We start from the raw sequence: 13522 nt of genomic DNA, 5'->3' as shown, positions 1-13522 counted from the left end.
CTTAAAATTGATCTGAATGTCTCACAAACCTCTTTTCATCTCTCTCCCCTCCTCCCTTTCTCTTTTAAAGTTGCAGGAATCATTACTGCTGATTTTGCCTCTGGTCTAGTGCACTGGGGAGCAGATACCTGGGGATCTGTCGATCTGCCAATAGTTGGAAAGGTTTGTCTTTTTATTATTGGGAAATGTTGTAGGATGAACTGGAAAGCAGCTAAACTTCAACAATCTTCAGGCAGTAATAGAACAAAATACTATTGCTTAAGTAGACACAATTTGTGTGCGGAGCCACTGAATAGCTTGAGAATCCTGAGTTTCACCTTTTCAGAATTATCCCCTACAGTCATTGTATCTAAACTATTATTTGGCTGTTGGGAATATGCTTTGGGCTTGCACACTCCCTACAACTCTCTCTTTCACTTCTTGGTTTGCACTAACCATGGTTGGCCAGATTCAGATTTTATGGCAAACTTTAGTTAACTGCGAACCAGGGAAGAACGGAATCCAGTCACGCAAAGGGAGGAGGAATTCCGTGAACCCAAAACAGATTCCTAAAGTCTGGCTTTGGAATCTGTATCTGGCCAAAGTTGCTGGACCTCATGCTTTCAAACATCTTAAAGTGTAATGGCAAAGAGTTCAAACTGCCATATGCCAACGTAGATCAAAACAACTTACTGTATATACTCGAGTATAAGCCTACTTTTTCAGCACAAAAAATGTGCTGAAAAAGCCGCCCTTGGCTTATACTCGAGTGAGGTGAGCGGCGGCAGAGAAAGGCACAGGACTGGGGGTTAACTAACCTATGCCTGCTCTGTGCGAGGCGGCGGGGAGGGAGAAGCCGTGAGGAAGGGATCCTTCCTCCCGGCTTCTCCCCCCACCCTGCCGCCGACAGCTGGGAAAGGCATAGGACAGTATTTATTTTTGAAATTTACCAGTAGCTGCTGCATTTCCCACCCTCGGCTTATACTTGAGTCAATAAGTTTCCCCAGTTTTTTGAGGTAAAATTAGGTGCCTCAGCTTATATTCGGGTTGGCTTATACTCCAGTATATACAGTACTTGGATGTGCATTCTTTTGGAATAAGATGACAGGAGCACATGCAGAATGTCTCCTGACCACTTTGGGACTTTTTAGTGTTACTCAAAACAAGCAAATGTTGCTACTGAGATCTGCAGTACACAGCTTGTGCTTTCTCCCCCACCCCTAAGCTACCAATCTGCTTTTGGTACTAACAGTTCACCCTCGCTTCACTCTTTGCTGTCTCAATGCTGACTAATGCAAGTGTCTTCTCTGTTGATCAGACTAATGAAAGACTGCATTTGCTTTCTCCTTCCCTGCTCCCTACTTTATCCCATCTTAATAAGCTTGGTGTACTTAACAGCAAAAAGGATGTGTAACCCAAGGTTAAACTGGTTCTAGGTTGAGTGAGCCAGGATATATTGGATAGCAATCCCTGTGACATGCCCTGTTGCTAACTTTGAGATTACAGTGTGTGTGTGTGTGGTGCTAAACCAGCTCCCACTTCACTAACAACCTAGTCACTTGCTTGCATGGTGATCACACTGTACCTATAAATACAGACACTAACATTTGAATTCAGGCCAGTAACAGTGCTTAAGAGTTATTTGTAACCTGTGAGTCCCTGCATTCAAATCTCACCTCTGCCATGAGTTCACAGCGCGTTGGGAGTTAAAACAGCCAGCAGAAATTGCACCTTAACACTGTACGCATCCCTGCTGGAGGAGCGCACTCTACCCTGGGTTTAATCTGGGACTCAGAGTTTGGGAAAGTAAGAAAGCTCTATTACAGCAAATGCATGCTTCAGGTGGAGAGGCCTTGAGCCATTCTTGCTGTTGTATCGCAACAGACGAAACACAAAAGAGGTCTTGTCTACCAAGATGAGGGTGAAGAAGCAAGAAGGAAATGAGATCAGCAACCTATGAATATGAGTAGCACTTGAGGGAAGGTCAGCACAAGCTAGGTCAGAAAGGACAGTCTAGGAAACTTGGAGTTTCCTCTCTATTCTTTCCTATGCAGACACATCAGCCTCTAGTTCAAGCTGTGTTGCATCCCAGCACTTCCAGCATAGCCTCAGTCAAGCCCACCATATTTCAGTATGGGGAGAGAATAACCTCTGTTCTCCTAACCCAAGTCACTGTGGCCTAGAACTTGCAAAATAAGCTAGTTGCCTGCTTGTGGCAAGAAAATTCTCTCTAGGTGACAGGCCAGACTGCTATGTTTCTTTTTGAGACCTAAATTAACTACGTAGGTAATTTGTGGGCAGGGGTATATAGTAAAAATTTGCGCAGCCTATGGACTTCAACGACTGACAGACATACCCCCCCCCCCTGTATTTACTTTTTAAGGCTTTTATCAGACCTTTCAGAGAACATCACATTGACCCAACAGCAATTACAAGACACGACTTCATAGAGACCAATGGAGATAACTGCATGTTGACGGTAGTTCCATTGGCAAACATGGCCTACAAACTGGTTTCTTTATCACCAGGTAAGTGACTATAAATCCATGAGTAAACTTGACTTGCAGCTTCCACGGTGTACAGAGAATAGGCCTTTGGCCTCCGAAGAGACAGGCAGAATGAAGCTATTTGTATGGGAACAGCTGAGAAGGCTGGATGTATTTATGAGACAGACTGCCTTTCAGCCCCTGCAAGTGGTTTACAGTAGTTTTAATCTTTGTGGGTGGAGCAGTATAGCGTCAGAGCAAGAAATAATAGTTGCAGGTTAGTAAAGGAGTAGAGTGGCATGAGAACTAACTTGCCACCATTTCAAAGATTTTTCTAGACTACGGCATTTAAACCATAAATTGCAAGGTTTATATCAACCTAGTCTTAACCTGGTATTTGAATATAGGAACCACTTCATCTAGTGTGTACTGTGGCAGAAGCAAAGGTAATCTGTAAGGTACACCCATGTTAAGAGATGCACCTGGTGAGAGAACCAAGCCAAATACTAAAAGTGGTGGCCCCAAGCATTCCTCGAGTTCAGGCATCCCCAAACTGCGGCCCTCCAGATGTTTTAGCCTACAACTCCCATGATCCCTAGCTAATAGGACCAGTGGTCAGGGATGATGGGAATTGTAGTCCAAAACATCTGGAGGGCCGCAGTCTGGGGATGCCTGCTCTAGTTGCTAGCAAGTCTTACACTAGTGAAGGGAGAATGGGAAAGATGACTACCTTGAGATATTGTGATCATTTTCGCTTCGGAAGCGAAACAAAGCCTATTTGGAGCTACCCTGAGGATGTAGCTTGTAATTAAACATCCAACACAATTATTTTATGAGTAGCTTAACATGGATGGAGAAAGGGTGCTTCCAGAATGGGGCTTGATATTATTAATGGGTTGATCAGCTAGCACAAATGGGTTGTGGGCAATAGTGTTTTGCTTTTGTTTTTAGTTTATTGGGGTTTCCCTGGGAAGCTTAACCCCAGATTAAATGGGGGTTGGAATATGGGCTGATACTTTCACACCAGAGATCTTGTGCAGACACTGAAAAAATTTGCATGCATTGGGAGCACCCATCCCACATGAACTACCCATCTGGAAGCACCCCAAGACAAATGTTTCTGGCGTAGTTAGTAGAACTTAAGTGCCTGTCAGTTTGAACTTGAAGGTCAGTTCACGCTTGGCGTGGCAAATGTATCCTGATGTTCACAGTGCCGAATGCCTCAAAGTGGGATGGGAAAACAATATAATCTTGAGCGGTAAACAACACATGTCCTTATCAATAATTGGCTTGTTGAATCAGACAGAGTTCCCTCTGATGAAGCGTTCTGGTGTTGTACAATGAACTGCTTAAATGTAACCCATCGTTTAGAAACAGTTCTGGTATTTTTGGGGGGGTTGGGAGGAGACCTATGTATCTAGGCACCTTCTATTGCCAGTTTATTTCAGTAAGAGTCATGTTGATCCTACTCCCTCTTTTCTCTCCCCCTTTCTAGAAGCATTACACCAATCGTGCCCTTGGGAGTGTTACGTCTTTGCCCTGGCTATATTTGGAACCTTGACAAACCAGATTCACAAGTGGTCTCACACCTACTTTGGTCTTCCTCGCTGGGTTATCTTCCTGCAAGACTGGCACATTATCCTGCCGCGCAAACACCACCGGATCCATCACGTGTCTCCTCATGAAACTTATTTCTGTATTACTACAGGTAAATAGAAGTGAAGCTTCTATTTCAGTGATGAGCAGCCTTCAGGCTTATGGGATCTATTTTTTCTGCTTCTTTTAAAAAAAACCTAAAACTGAAACCCACCAGCTGGAGCCAGGTGCAACGTGTGGAAAAATGTTAAGAGTCAAGGAACAGGGTGAATGTGCTCAGCCCCCAGGTATGGGTGACCATTACTGGAATCAGTTACTCACAGTTACTCACTCCTGCCCCCCCCCCCACATGGTGCACTGTGCCTTCCACCAGCTAAGGTTGGTGCACCTGCTGTGATTCCTTTTGGACAGGTATAGCTTGCAATGCAGTTACCCAAACTCTGGCAGTCGCCTGTAATGCATTGCCTGTGCAGCTGCCATCTGAAACTTCCGTTAGGGCAGCAATAGAGCTGCCGACTGGGACTAGTCAGTGGGGATATATCATACACATGCATTAGCAACTTGCTATTCCAACACGAGCCTGCTTGTACATTTAGATCTCTTTCGAGTCGCCTCTTCTGGGTGTCGACACCATTTTGGAATGAGGCAGGCAGCGACTGCGGAGAGAACTGTCATTGCTGCGAGCGCCCCTTCTTCAGGGATGTTCACCTGCCATGGTGAGGAGGCGCTTTTGCCCACTGGAAGTGCATATGCTCTCTGCATTCAAAAACTCCCGCAGCCCAGCCCAGCCCAGTAATGTAAACAGTGCTAAGCTAGATGGACCCAGTGGTTTGACTCAGTATATACATCAGCTTTCGGTTGCACCAAATGGGGAGCCTTCTTTTCCCAGGCTCTTCATTTCTTACTGCTTTAACGCTGCAATTCTATCCCATTTTTAAAATTTTGTTTTGTATGATCTGGTAAGCAACCCTGGAATATATTATATTGAAGTGAATTTATAAAAATGTTTGTCAGCAGCTTCGTTGAGTACACACAACTGTGGGGCTAATGTTTTCATCCAACGGTAGCTCTCTAGCGCCTTGCCTGGGTCTGGAGGGTCAACTTTTAAATGTGTGCAGGGAGCTGGTGCTGGAATGAGGGAGGATGCACAAAGCAGAGCGCTACCCATAAAAGTTTGGAATCCCTACATTTATTAAATCACATCAGTGTTGCAAACCTAATTACTGTTTACAGCAATACTTTTATACATAAGGCATTCATAATCTGGGTGGAACCCACATCCCCTCATTCCTTTGCAAATTTTGACATGGAATAAATGGTATTGGGTATCATTGCTTCGACACTTGATCTTCCTATGTTTGACAACAATACATGATTCCAGGGTTTATATCTGATAGCTAGAATTCAGTGATATTCAACACCTGGTGTTCAATGTCGTTATATTTGATCGTTTATGGCTTGTGGCATTTGGTATTTTGACAGCTAACACTCATTCCAGCACAGTCTAAATTACTCTTAATTTTGTCATACTTAAATTTGTTTTGTGGCCAGATTCCGATTTGAGATGTTGAGCGACTCCAGAGCTCTTTCCCCTCAACTAACTGCAAAATTTATCTTGCCACATTTCCTGTCCTTCACTTTCCCTGCAAGGGGAGAGCAGCAGAGAGTATCAGTAACACCTCTTTCCCCTTGACACAGCTACCGCAGTAGGTTCCCAATTTTAAAGGGGATCAGTTGCTGCTTTTGCATCACCTCATCAAAATTGGACTTGGCATTCCAGTTTTCATTGGCGTGTAGCAACTAATTACAAATGCATGCTAGTTGAACAGGAGCTGTATGTAAAAGTTGAATCAGCTGGTTGGCGTATGGAAAACCTGTACTAAATCAAACTTGGTTAACAGTTTGCATGGTTTGAAAGTAGCCCTTAAAAATGTGGTTAATGAGACTTGTGTTGTGTCGAACACTTTTAGTTTCAAAAATAAAGGTCCCATATAGGCGAAAAGCTTTAGAGTGCAATTGTTTATACACTTACCTGAAGCCAATCCTATTGAAGTTAGTGGGATTGTACATCAGGTGACCTGCTTCTACCTGAACCGCCATAAGATGGAGGTACACACTGCTCCTGTTGAATGACCCAAATAATCATTTCCCTCGCATTTTACTTTTTTACTAGACTACCTTAAAACAAATTAATTCAATTATCTACAACTGTACTTCTTCATTTACATCTGTATTCTCCCTTTCTATCGTTCTCCAGGCTGGCTCAACTATCCGCTGGAGAAAATAAGATTTTGGAGGTTCCTCGAGATTATCATTCAAGGACTGACCGGAGAAAAACCGAGAGCAGATGACATGAAATGGGCCCAGAAAATAAAATAAACTCTTGCCAGGCTTCTGCAGTCCTTATACTTGTTGCCAATATTTTTAAAAGAAAAAAGCCATCAGCCAAATTAAAGACTTGTAAAGAAATAATGGACTAAAGCACAATGCTTTTTAAAAAGTGCTAACAGACTGCAGTTAAAGGACTCACTCTTCAAAATAATACTTGAAAATGCAAATGGCTAATTCCATTTGTACGGAGCACCTTCTGTTAGCCACATCTGCTGATGTTGACCATTTTTGTCCTTGAGTCTCAAAAGCCATTAGTTGAAGACAATGCACCATTTTCTAGTAAGATATGTCATTGGCACAGTAAAATGTGTTGTATCAACATGAATTGCCACTTTGAAAACAGGGTTAAGACCAATATGGAATAATGAAGATAAGCAGACGAGCACTGCGTTTTTAAGGAGCAGGTTCAAACTGCATGGGGAAAAAATCAGCCAAGAGGGGAAGGGAAGTTTATGAAATTGTCAACACTTCAATACATTTAATGTTTGGTACACCTTCCAGTTGCTTCATCTTGCTATCATGTCCAGTCTTAGTCTATGTGGTGTGCAACAGAACATTTGGGAGTCTTGTTCTGCTAGTGGATAAGGATCCTTATTGTCGTCTGTCTCCTGAAATAAACAAGTGTTTTTACTCCCTTGATATCTGAGCAGACTGTTGCTGTATAAGCCTGCAACTGACTTGGTAGCAACCTGGGAAGAAGAACAGAACGTGTTCTGCACAAGTGTCCAAACATAAAGGCGCTTGTGTTAGGTCGTTTTGTGTTCAGCAATTGGGGTTCCTTTCAGTATGACTCCTCTTCCAATAATCATTGTTCAAGTAGCTCTAGGAAATTGGGCACATGATTTATATGTTAGAAAGGGATAGGTTAATGGTGTGTATTTTTTTAAAGGTGCTTGCTCATTCATGTAAATATTATAAAGCCTTAATCTTTTTGGTGTAACATGGATTAATATTTTAATGTGGTCTGAATGTATATAATATATTTATAACAAAGCAGTTCGATTATACTAATTGCATTTGTTCAGTCTCCTTGTAATTTTTATTTTTATTGCGGTTTGAGGGTATAACCGCATCTCTAGCAGGCAAATACAAATCACAGAGCAATTTAATATATCATGTTGACCCTGACAAAACCCATGAAACTGTGAGTGGATTTCTTGATTTGTACAGAATACTGTTGAAACGTCAGTGTTCTAGAAAATAAATCCATCAAGGTAGATCTATGGAACTCTGTGCCTCTACAGAACAATTAGAAATGTAGATATTTGTGCTGCAGTGGGTTGATTTTAATTCAAGTTTCCCACTGAATACTTATTTCTTAATATAAATCTGATGGCCAAACACTGTTAACTTTCTGATAAAATAGAGGTATTGCTTATGGTTTCATTCTTATAACCAAGCCTTTCATTAACTTTGTGGCGCTGTGTACATTTTGTGTGCTTTATTTTTATTTTACCTATTTGGCCTTCAGGACTTCCCAGTTCTCATCAACCTCAGCCAACATGACAGATTGTCATGGCCATTGGGAGTTGTAGGCCAGTATCATCTGGAGGGCCTGGGACAGTTTACCACTTCTGAGCCATCTTGCTGTTATTAACAGGTTCCACAATATCTTTAGCTCTCTTTTTAGAAATGGTGTGACCTTCTAAATATTTGTCTATTTGGGCTCCTTTATGAACCACACTTTGAAGTTAGAAAATACCAAAGCAGTTCACAAAGCAAACTCCCTCAAAACAAAATAAAAAAATTCCTGCAGTAGCACCTTATTTTGGTATGAGCTTTCGTGTGCATGCACACTTCAGATACACTGCAAACGGAAGTGTCAGACCCTTATATATATACAGAGGGTGGTGGGGGTATATTTATAAGGGTCTGACACTTCCGTTTCCAGTGTATCTGAAGAAGTGTGCATGCACACGAAAGCTCATACCAAAATAAAAACTTAGTTGGTCTTTAAGGTGCTACTCTAGGAATTTTTTTATTTTGCTTCGACTCAGACCAACACGGCTACCTACCTGTAACTCCCTCAAAACAGTGAGTTCATAGAATCATAGAGTTGGAAGGGACCACGAGGGTCATCTAGTCCAACCCCCTGCATTGCCCAGTCTAGGGCTTGAACCCCAAACCCTGAAATTAAGAATCTCAGACTCTATCAACTGAGTTAAATTAAAACAATACCATAGATTTTTACATTTACAAAAGCTGTCATAATAATCAACACACCTTCCAGGCAAATAAAATAAAAACGAAAGGGAAGGCATTATCCAATGCCATCAGCTGATAATGCCAGATGGGTCTCTAAGATGACTGGTGGCTGTCAACACTTGTCCTGCATGTTCTGAACAGCTCAAGTATCTTCTTTTGCATGCAGAAGCAAGTAGGGCTAGGAGACCTCAACCTGAAACTGAGGAGAACCACTGTCAGTCAGTGTGGAGTCTGTAGACAGTACTGAGTTAAATGGACCAATGGTCTGATTCAGTATAAAGCTGCTCTTTATGTTCAGTTCCTGGATGGGTGTGTGACCATTATAGAATTGTAGAATTGGAAGGTTTCCCGAGGCTCATCTGGTCCAATGCAAGAATCTCAACTAAAGCGTCCATGACAGATGGCCATCCAACCTCTGCTTTAAAACCTCCAAGGAAGGAGAGCCCACCACCATCCACGGGAGACCATTCCACTGTCGAACAGCTCTTGCTGTCAGACAGATCTTTGTGATGGTTAAGTTGGAATCTCCTTTCTGGTAACTTGAAGCCGTTGAATGTTTGCGTCCTACCCTCCAGAGCAAGAGAAAAGAATCTTGCTCCATCTTCTAGGTCAGGCTTCCCCAACCTCGGCCCTCCAGATGTTTTGAGGCTACAGTTCCCATCACCCCAACCACTGGTCCTGCTAGCTAGGGATCATGGGAGTTGTAGGCCAAAAACATCTGGAGGGCCGAGGTTGAGGAAGCCTGGTCTAGGTGATAGCTCTTTAGATATTTGAAGATGGCAATCGTATCTCCTCTCAATCTGCTTATTCAGGCTAAACATACCTGCCAGGGGAACTGTGCCCTGAAGTCCATTAAAAGATAATAAACTGAGCTACCTGATTATAAGTCCCTGTGCATTTGCATTTTTTTTGTAGGAAGCATTTTTAAAAATTAAATTCATAAATCACTTTTCACCCCAAGGTAAGTCCCAAGGTGGTTAACAAAAAAACAGGACAACAATAGAAAAGGAATACAGATAAGATCAGGAAGCATCAGAAATATAGTTATATCTGAATGCAGATACAACTAGAGCTTCAAAAAGCCTGAGAGAGCAGAAATGTTTTAATTAAGCAACAGAAACACATTGAAAATATTGCCATCCATGCCTCCAGGGTGAGGGAATTCCAGAGTAGGGCAAATACTAAGTCTGGAGGGCCAAAAGGTGATAAGGTGGTGTTGTTTTCTTTTTTAAAACATGCAAACGAATATGGTGCCACAAAGAGTTGGAAGGCCACGTTATAAGAATTTCACATCCCCACACACAGTGGTACCTGCCAGCGGGACAAGGAGGGCCCCCTCTGCCAATCTCAGAACCTTGGCTGGCCGATACAAGGAAAGGCACCTTTTAGGTCCCAAGTTGATGAGGCTTTTCATATGTCAAAACACCTTAAATCGAGCCTTGTAGCATATAAGCACCCAGTGATCCTACAAAGTAAGTGCAATGTGGCACAGTATCAAAAGTCTCAGACATGGACCCTGACAACAACATTCTGCACCAGCTGCAGTTTCTGGGCTGTCTTCCAAGGGTGGCCCCATGTAGACTGCATTTCAGTACTCAAGACAGGAGGTTCCTGTTGCATGCAAAAGTGGACAAGCTATCACAATTCACAGACAGACATAACTTGGGAACCAGTTATGGACCTGAAAAAAGGTTCTTGCCACTGAAGCCATGTGGACTTCTAGTGACAAGGATGGATCTGGGAGCAAACTCCCCCGCCCCCAAAATACCCTATTCTTCTAACTCTGTAAAAGGAATAAAATACCTTACCACCATAATGAGAACATTCATTATAAATGTGGAGGTGGGCCCTCTTCATAGCTGCCAAGTTTTCCCTTTTCTCGCGAGGAAGCCTATTCAGCATAAGGGAAAATCCCTTTAAAAAAGGGATAACTTGGCAGCTATGGCCCTCTTTATTTTGTCAAAAAGAGAGTGGGAATGGTATCTGTAATATCCCTTTTAGAAATCGTATAATGAAAATCAGTTTGATTTATATCAAACTTGCTGTCTGGTTTTCATCCTCTAACTCTCTTTGGAGGGGATAAATGGCTTTTAAAGTGGATCGCTTTTCTTGTTGGTCGTTTAACACAATCTCATTCTTAACATCGGAGAGCTGGGACTGCTGGCCGTATAGCTGCAACTTTGGCATCAGTCATGCTATACAGTAGATACATTTTGCCATTGTCTCTTACAGTTCCTTAGGTGAACAGGGACTCCTGCTGGCCACAGTTGGATGTTGCAATGACTACTTTAAAGGTTAAGTATCCAACTACTGTAGGTGCAAAAGGGTTTGGACAGGGTAGGGCTTTCTCTTTCTCTTTGAATTCTCTTTCTCTTTCTCCTGCGCGCTCCTCTGGGGTTGCACGCTCATCTCGCATTATTGGCCGAGGGAGCCGGCGTATAGCTTCCAGGTCATGTGGCCAGCATGACAAAGCCGCTTCTGGCAAACCAGAGCAGCACATGGAAACACCGTTTACCTTCCCGCTGTAGCGGTTCCTATTTATCTACTTGCATTTTGACGTGCTTTATCCTTTATCCTCGGGTTTCCCAGTCCATCTCTTCATGGCATTCTACGTAGTCTCTTGTCGGCTGCATATTCTATTATTCCAATCTTTTTCATCTCAAATATTCCTTTATTTAGTGCTATCTGCTGCTCATATGTTCATTCCTACTTGAAGGTTATATTGACAGTTGTACCCTCTAAGATACTCTCCAAAACACCTCCAACTCATTTCTTATCTGTGACTCATCCTTATTTCTTAATTTCACAGTCATAGTTACTAAGTCTGTGTATTCTATCGTTTTATTCTGCCAAATTTCTTTCCTGGGTACCTCTTTTTTTTCTTTTTCCATTTCTTCGCATATACAACTCTAGCTGTGGCAGTCATGTATAAAAAGAGATTGAGTACCTTTTTCGGCTCCAAAAGTGGTTTGCAGTGCAAATAATGTTTGAGAAATAGAAGCCCAATGGTATCCAACTAAGTCATGCTCAGAATGGAACCTCCCCCCACTAAAAAAAGGGGCGGAGGCGGGGGGCGGAACAGAGCAGGTCCTTTAAAAAAATTGGTATTAAAAATTGGTATTGGTATTAAGGGCAAGACATCTTAGCAGCAGCTCGCAAGGATAAAACTGCTGCAATGTGCTCCTTTGCTGATATTTGATGACTCACATGGCTCTGATCCAAGTATAATTTTGTCAGGTACTACCCAGAGTCTCTTTTGGTGCATCTAAGTAGCTATGCAGCTTTTTGGATCATGCCCATGATGTGAAAAAAAACAAAAACTTTTAATCATTTGATCTATGGGAGAAAGTTTTAGTATAAAGTCATGCATGTAGTGGGGGGAAATAACTTCTGTGTGAAGTGTTTCTAAACTAACGCTGCCTACAACACTTCCCACATTTTGGGTATTTTAAACCATTCACCTTCACCTTGGTCTGTCAATATTTTCATATACACCAACCGTTTTAGATACAGATCTTCCAGATAAAGTCCAGGGACCTTCTGTCCTTAACTGCATACCTTTCCATGGACCACATGCTATGCATGGGCAGAACACGTGACTCTGTACAGCAGGCTACATTCCAGTCATGGAGAAGTCAGAGGTTTCTACACATTCGTGTCTCCAGGCAAGAAGCATTATCACAGTCCAAGAACACATTCCAACTAGGTGAAAACGGTTGAAGGGGGCATGCAGCAGTGGCAGGGACAGGTGGGGCTTGGAGCAAGTCCTGAGGTCTAGATACAGAGGCCTGAATAATGTACACACCAAGTTTTAAAAATGAACTGGAAAGGTGTGTTTCAAATTCAAGGAAAACTGCTCCTTTGACAAATACAGAAACCTGAACAGTACACACTTTGTGACATGTACTCTGAAGCAGTCAGCATTTTTCTCACTGTCTCGCCATCACATCAAGCTTGAGAGGCAATGGGGTTTAAGCGGTTAGAGTAAATGTTGAATATAGACCAGGAAGACCCAAGTCTTTTTCCTGAATAGCACAGTTGCTTGTTTGTTGAGCACTTAAATAACCAACAAACAAGATACATTTGCATAGGTACAATCCATAACACTGGAGTAAATGGAAACCCCTCTACAAAGTTTTAATTTGATTATATTACCTGGCTTGCACCTTCGGTTTATTCTTAGGCAGCGGCTTGAGTGCAACCCAGTGCATATTGAACCTGAGAGTAAGTCTAATAACTGAATACAGTGAATCCTACTTCTGAGTAAATATGCGTAGAATTCCACTATTAAACTCTCATTTTATCCAGGACTTGAGAAAGTTTGAGGCTGACTGTTTGGGGCCCTGACTGACTCCAGTTACAAAAGTTGAGGCTGCTAAACAGACTCTTGGGCTGGGGTGTTATTTAGGTGCATGTATGTTGTTGTTTTGCATCAATTTTAGATCTTATGATTTCATTGGAAATTATTTAGCTAGAATATGGGTACTTTTTGCTGTTTTATTGTCTACGACAACTTTTGTTATGTTTGTAATTATGTAAGCCTCCTTGAGCATGGCTTGAACTATGGAAAGGTGGCATACAAATAAAATGTTGTATGTGTGTGGATAGAGAAAAGCTTTTCTCCCTCTCTCAGACTAGAAATGAAGGTCAATGAAGATTCTGGAGAGAAACACAGTGCATAGCGAAAACTATGAATTTTGCTCACACATTTGTTTTTTAAAGGGCAGCATGAGTGGTTGTGTGTTACAGCAGGAGACCCTGAGGATCTGGACCTGACATATCTCAGGAAGTCTCTCTTCCCCATAGGAATCTATCTGCCTACCTTTAACCCAGGGGTGGAGAGGATGTGGCCTTGTAGATATTGC

The 13522-nt window shown here is 42.3% G+C and overlaps 1 protein-coding gene across 2 annotated transcripts in view; it reads left to right on the top strand.

The window, feature by feature from the left end:
- PEDS1 (plasmanylethanolamine desaturase 1) overlaps positions 1–7472 on the top strand; it is a 35288-nt gene extending 27816 nt beyond the window's left edge. The window contains exons 3-7 of one of the 2 annotated variants that reach the window (XM_035121665.2): positions 71–162; positions 2363–2507; positions 3961–4173; positions 4658–4777; positions 6319–7472. In XM_035121665.2, the coding sequence (XP_034977556.1) occupies positions 71–162; positions 2363–2507; positions 3961–4173; positions 4658–4777; positions 6319–6440 (692 nt within the window). In that variant the 3' untranslated portion in view covers positions 6441–7472. The remainder of the gene's footprint in view (positions 1–70; positions 163–2362; positions 2508–3960; positions 4174–4657; positions 4778–6318) is intronic. The other variant, XM_035121666.2, reaches the window with a different exon arrangement.
- Positions 7473–13522: the final 6050 nt, after the last annotated feature.

Source organism: Zootoca vivipara, chromosome 7 (genome assembly GCF_963506605.1).
Source record: "Zootoca vivipara chromosome 7, rZooViv1.1, whole genome shotgun sequence".
NCBI classification, from domain to species: Eukaryota; Metazoa; Chordata; class Lepidosauria; order Squamata; family Lacertidae; genus Zootoca; species Zootoca vivipara.
This window is presented reverse-complemented; position numbering and strand designations above follow the sequence as displayed.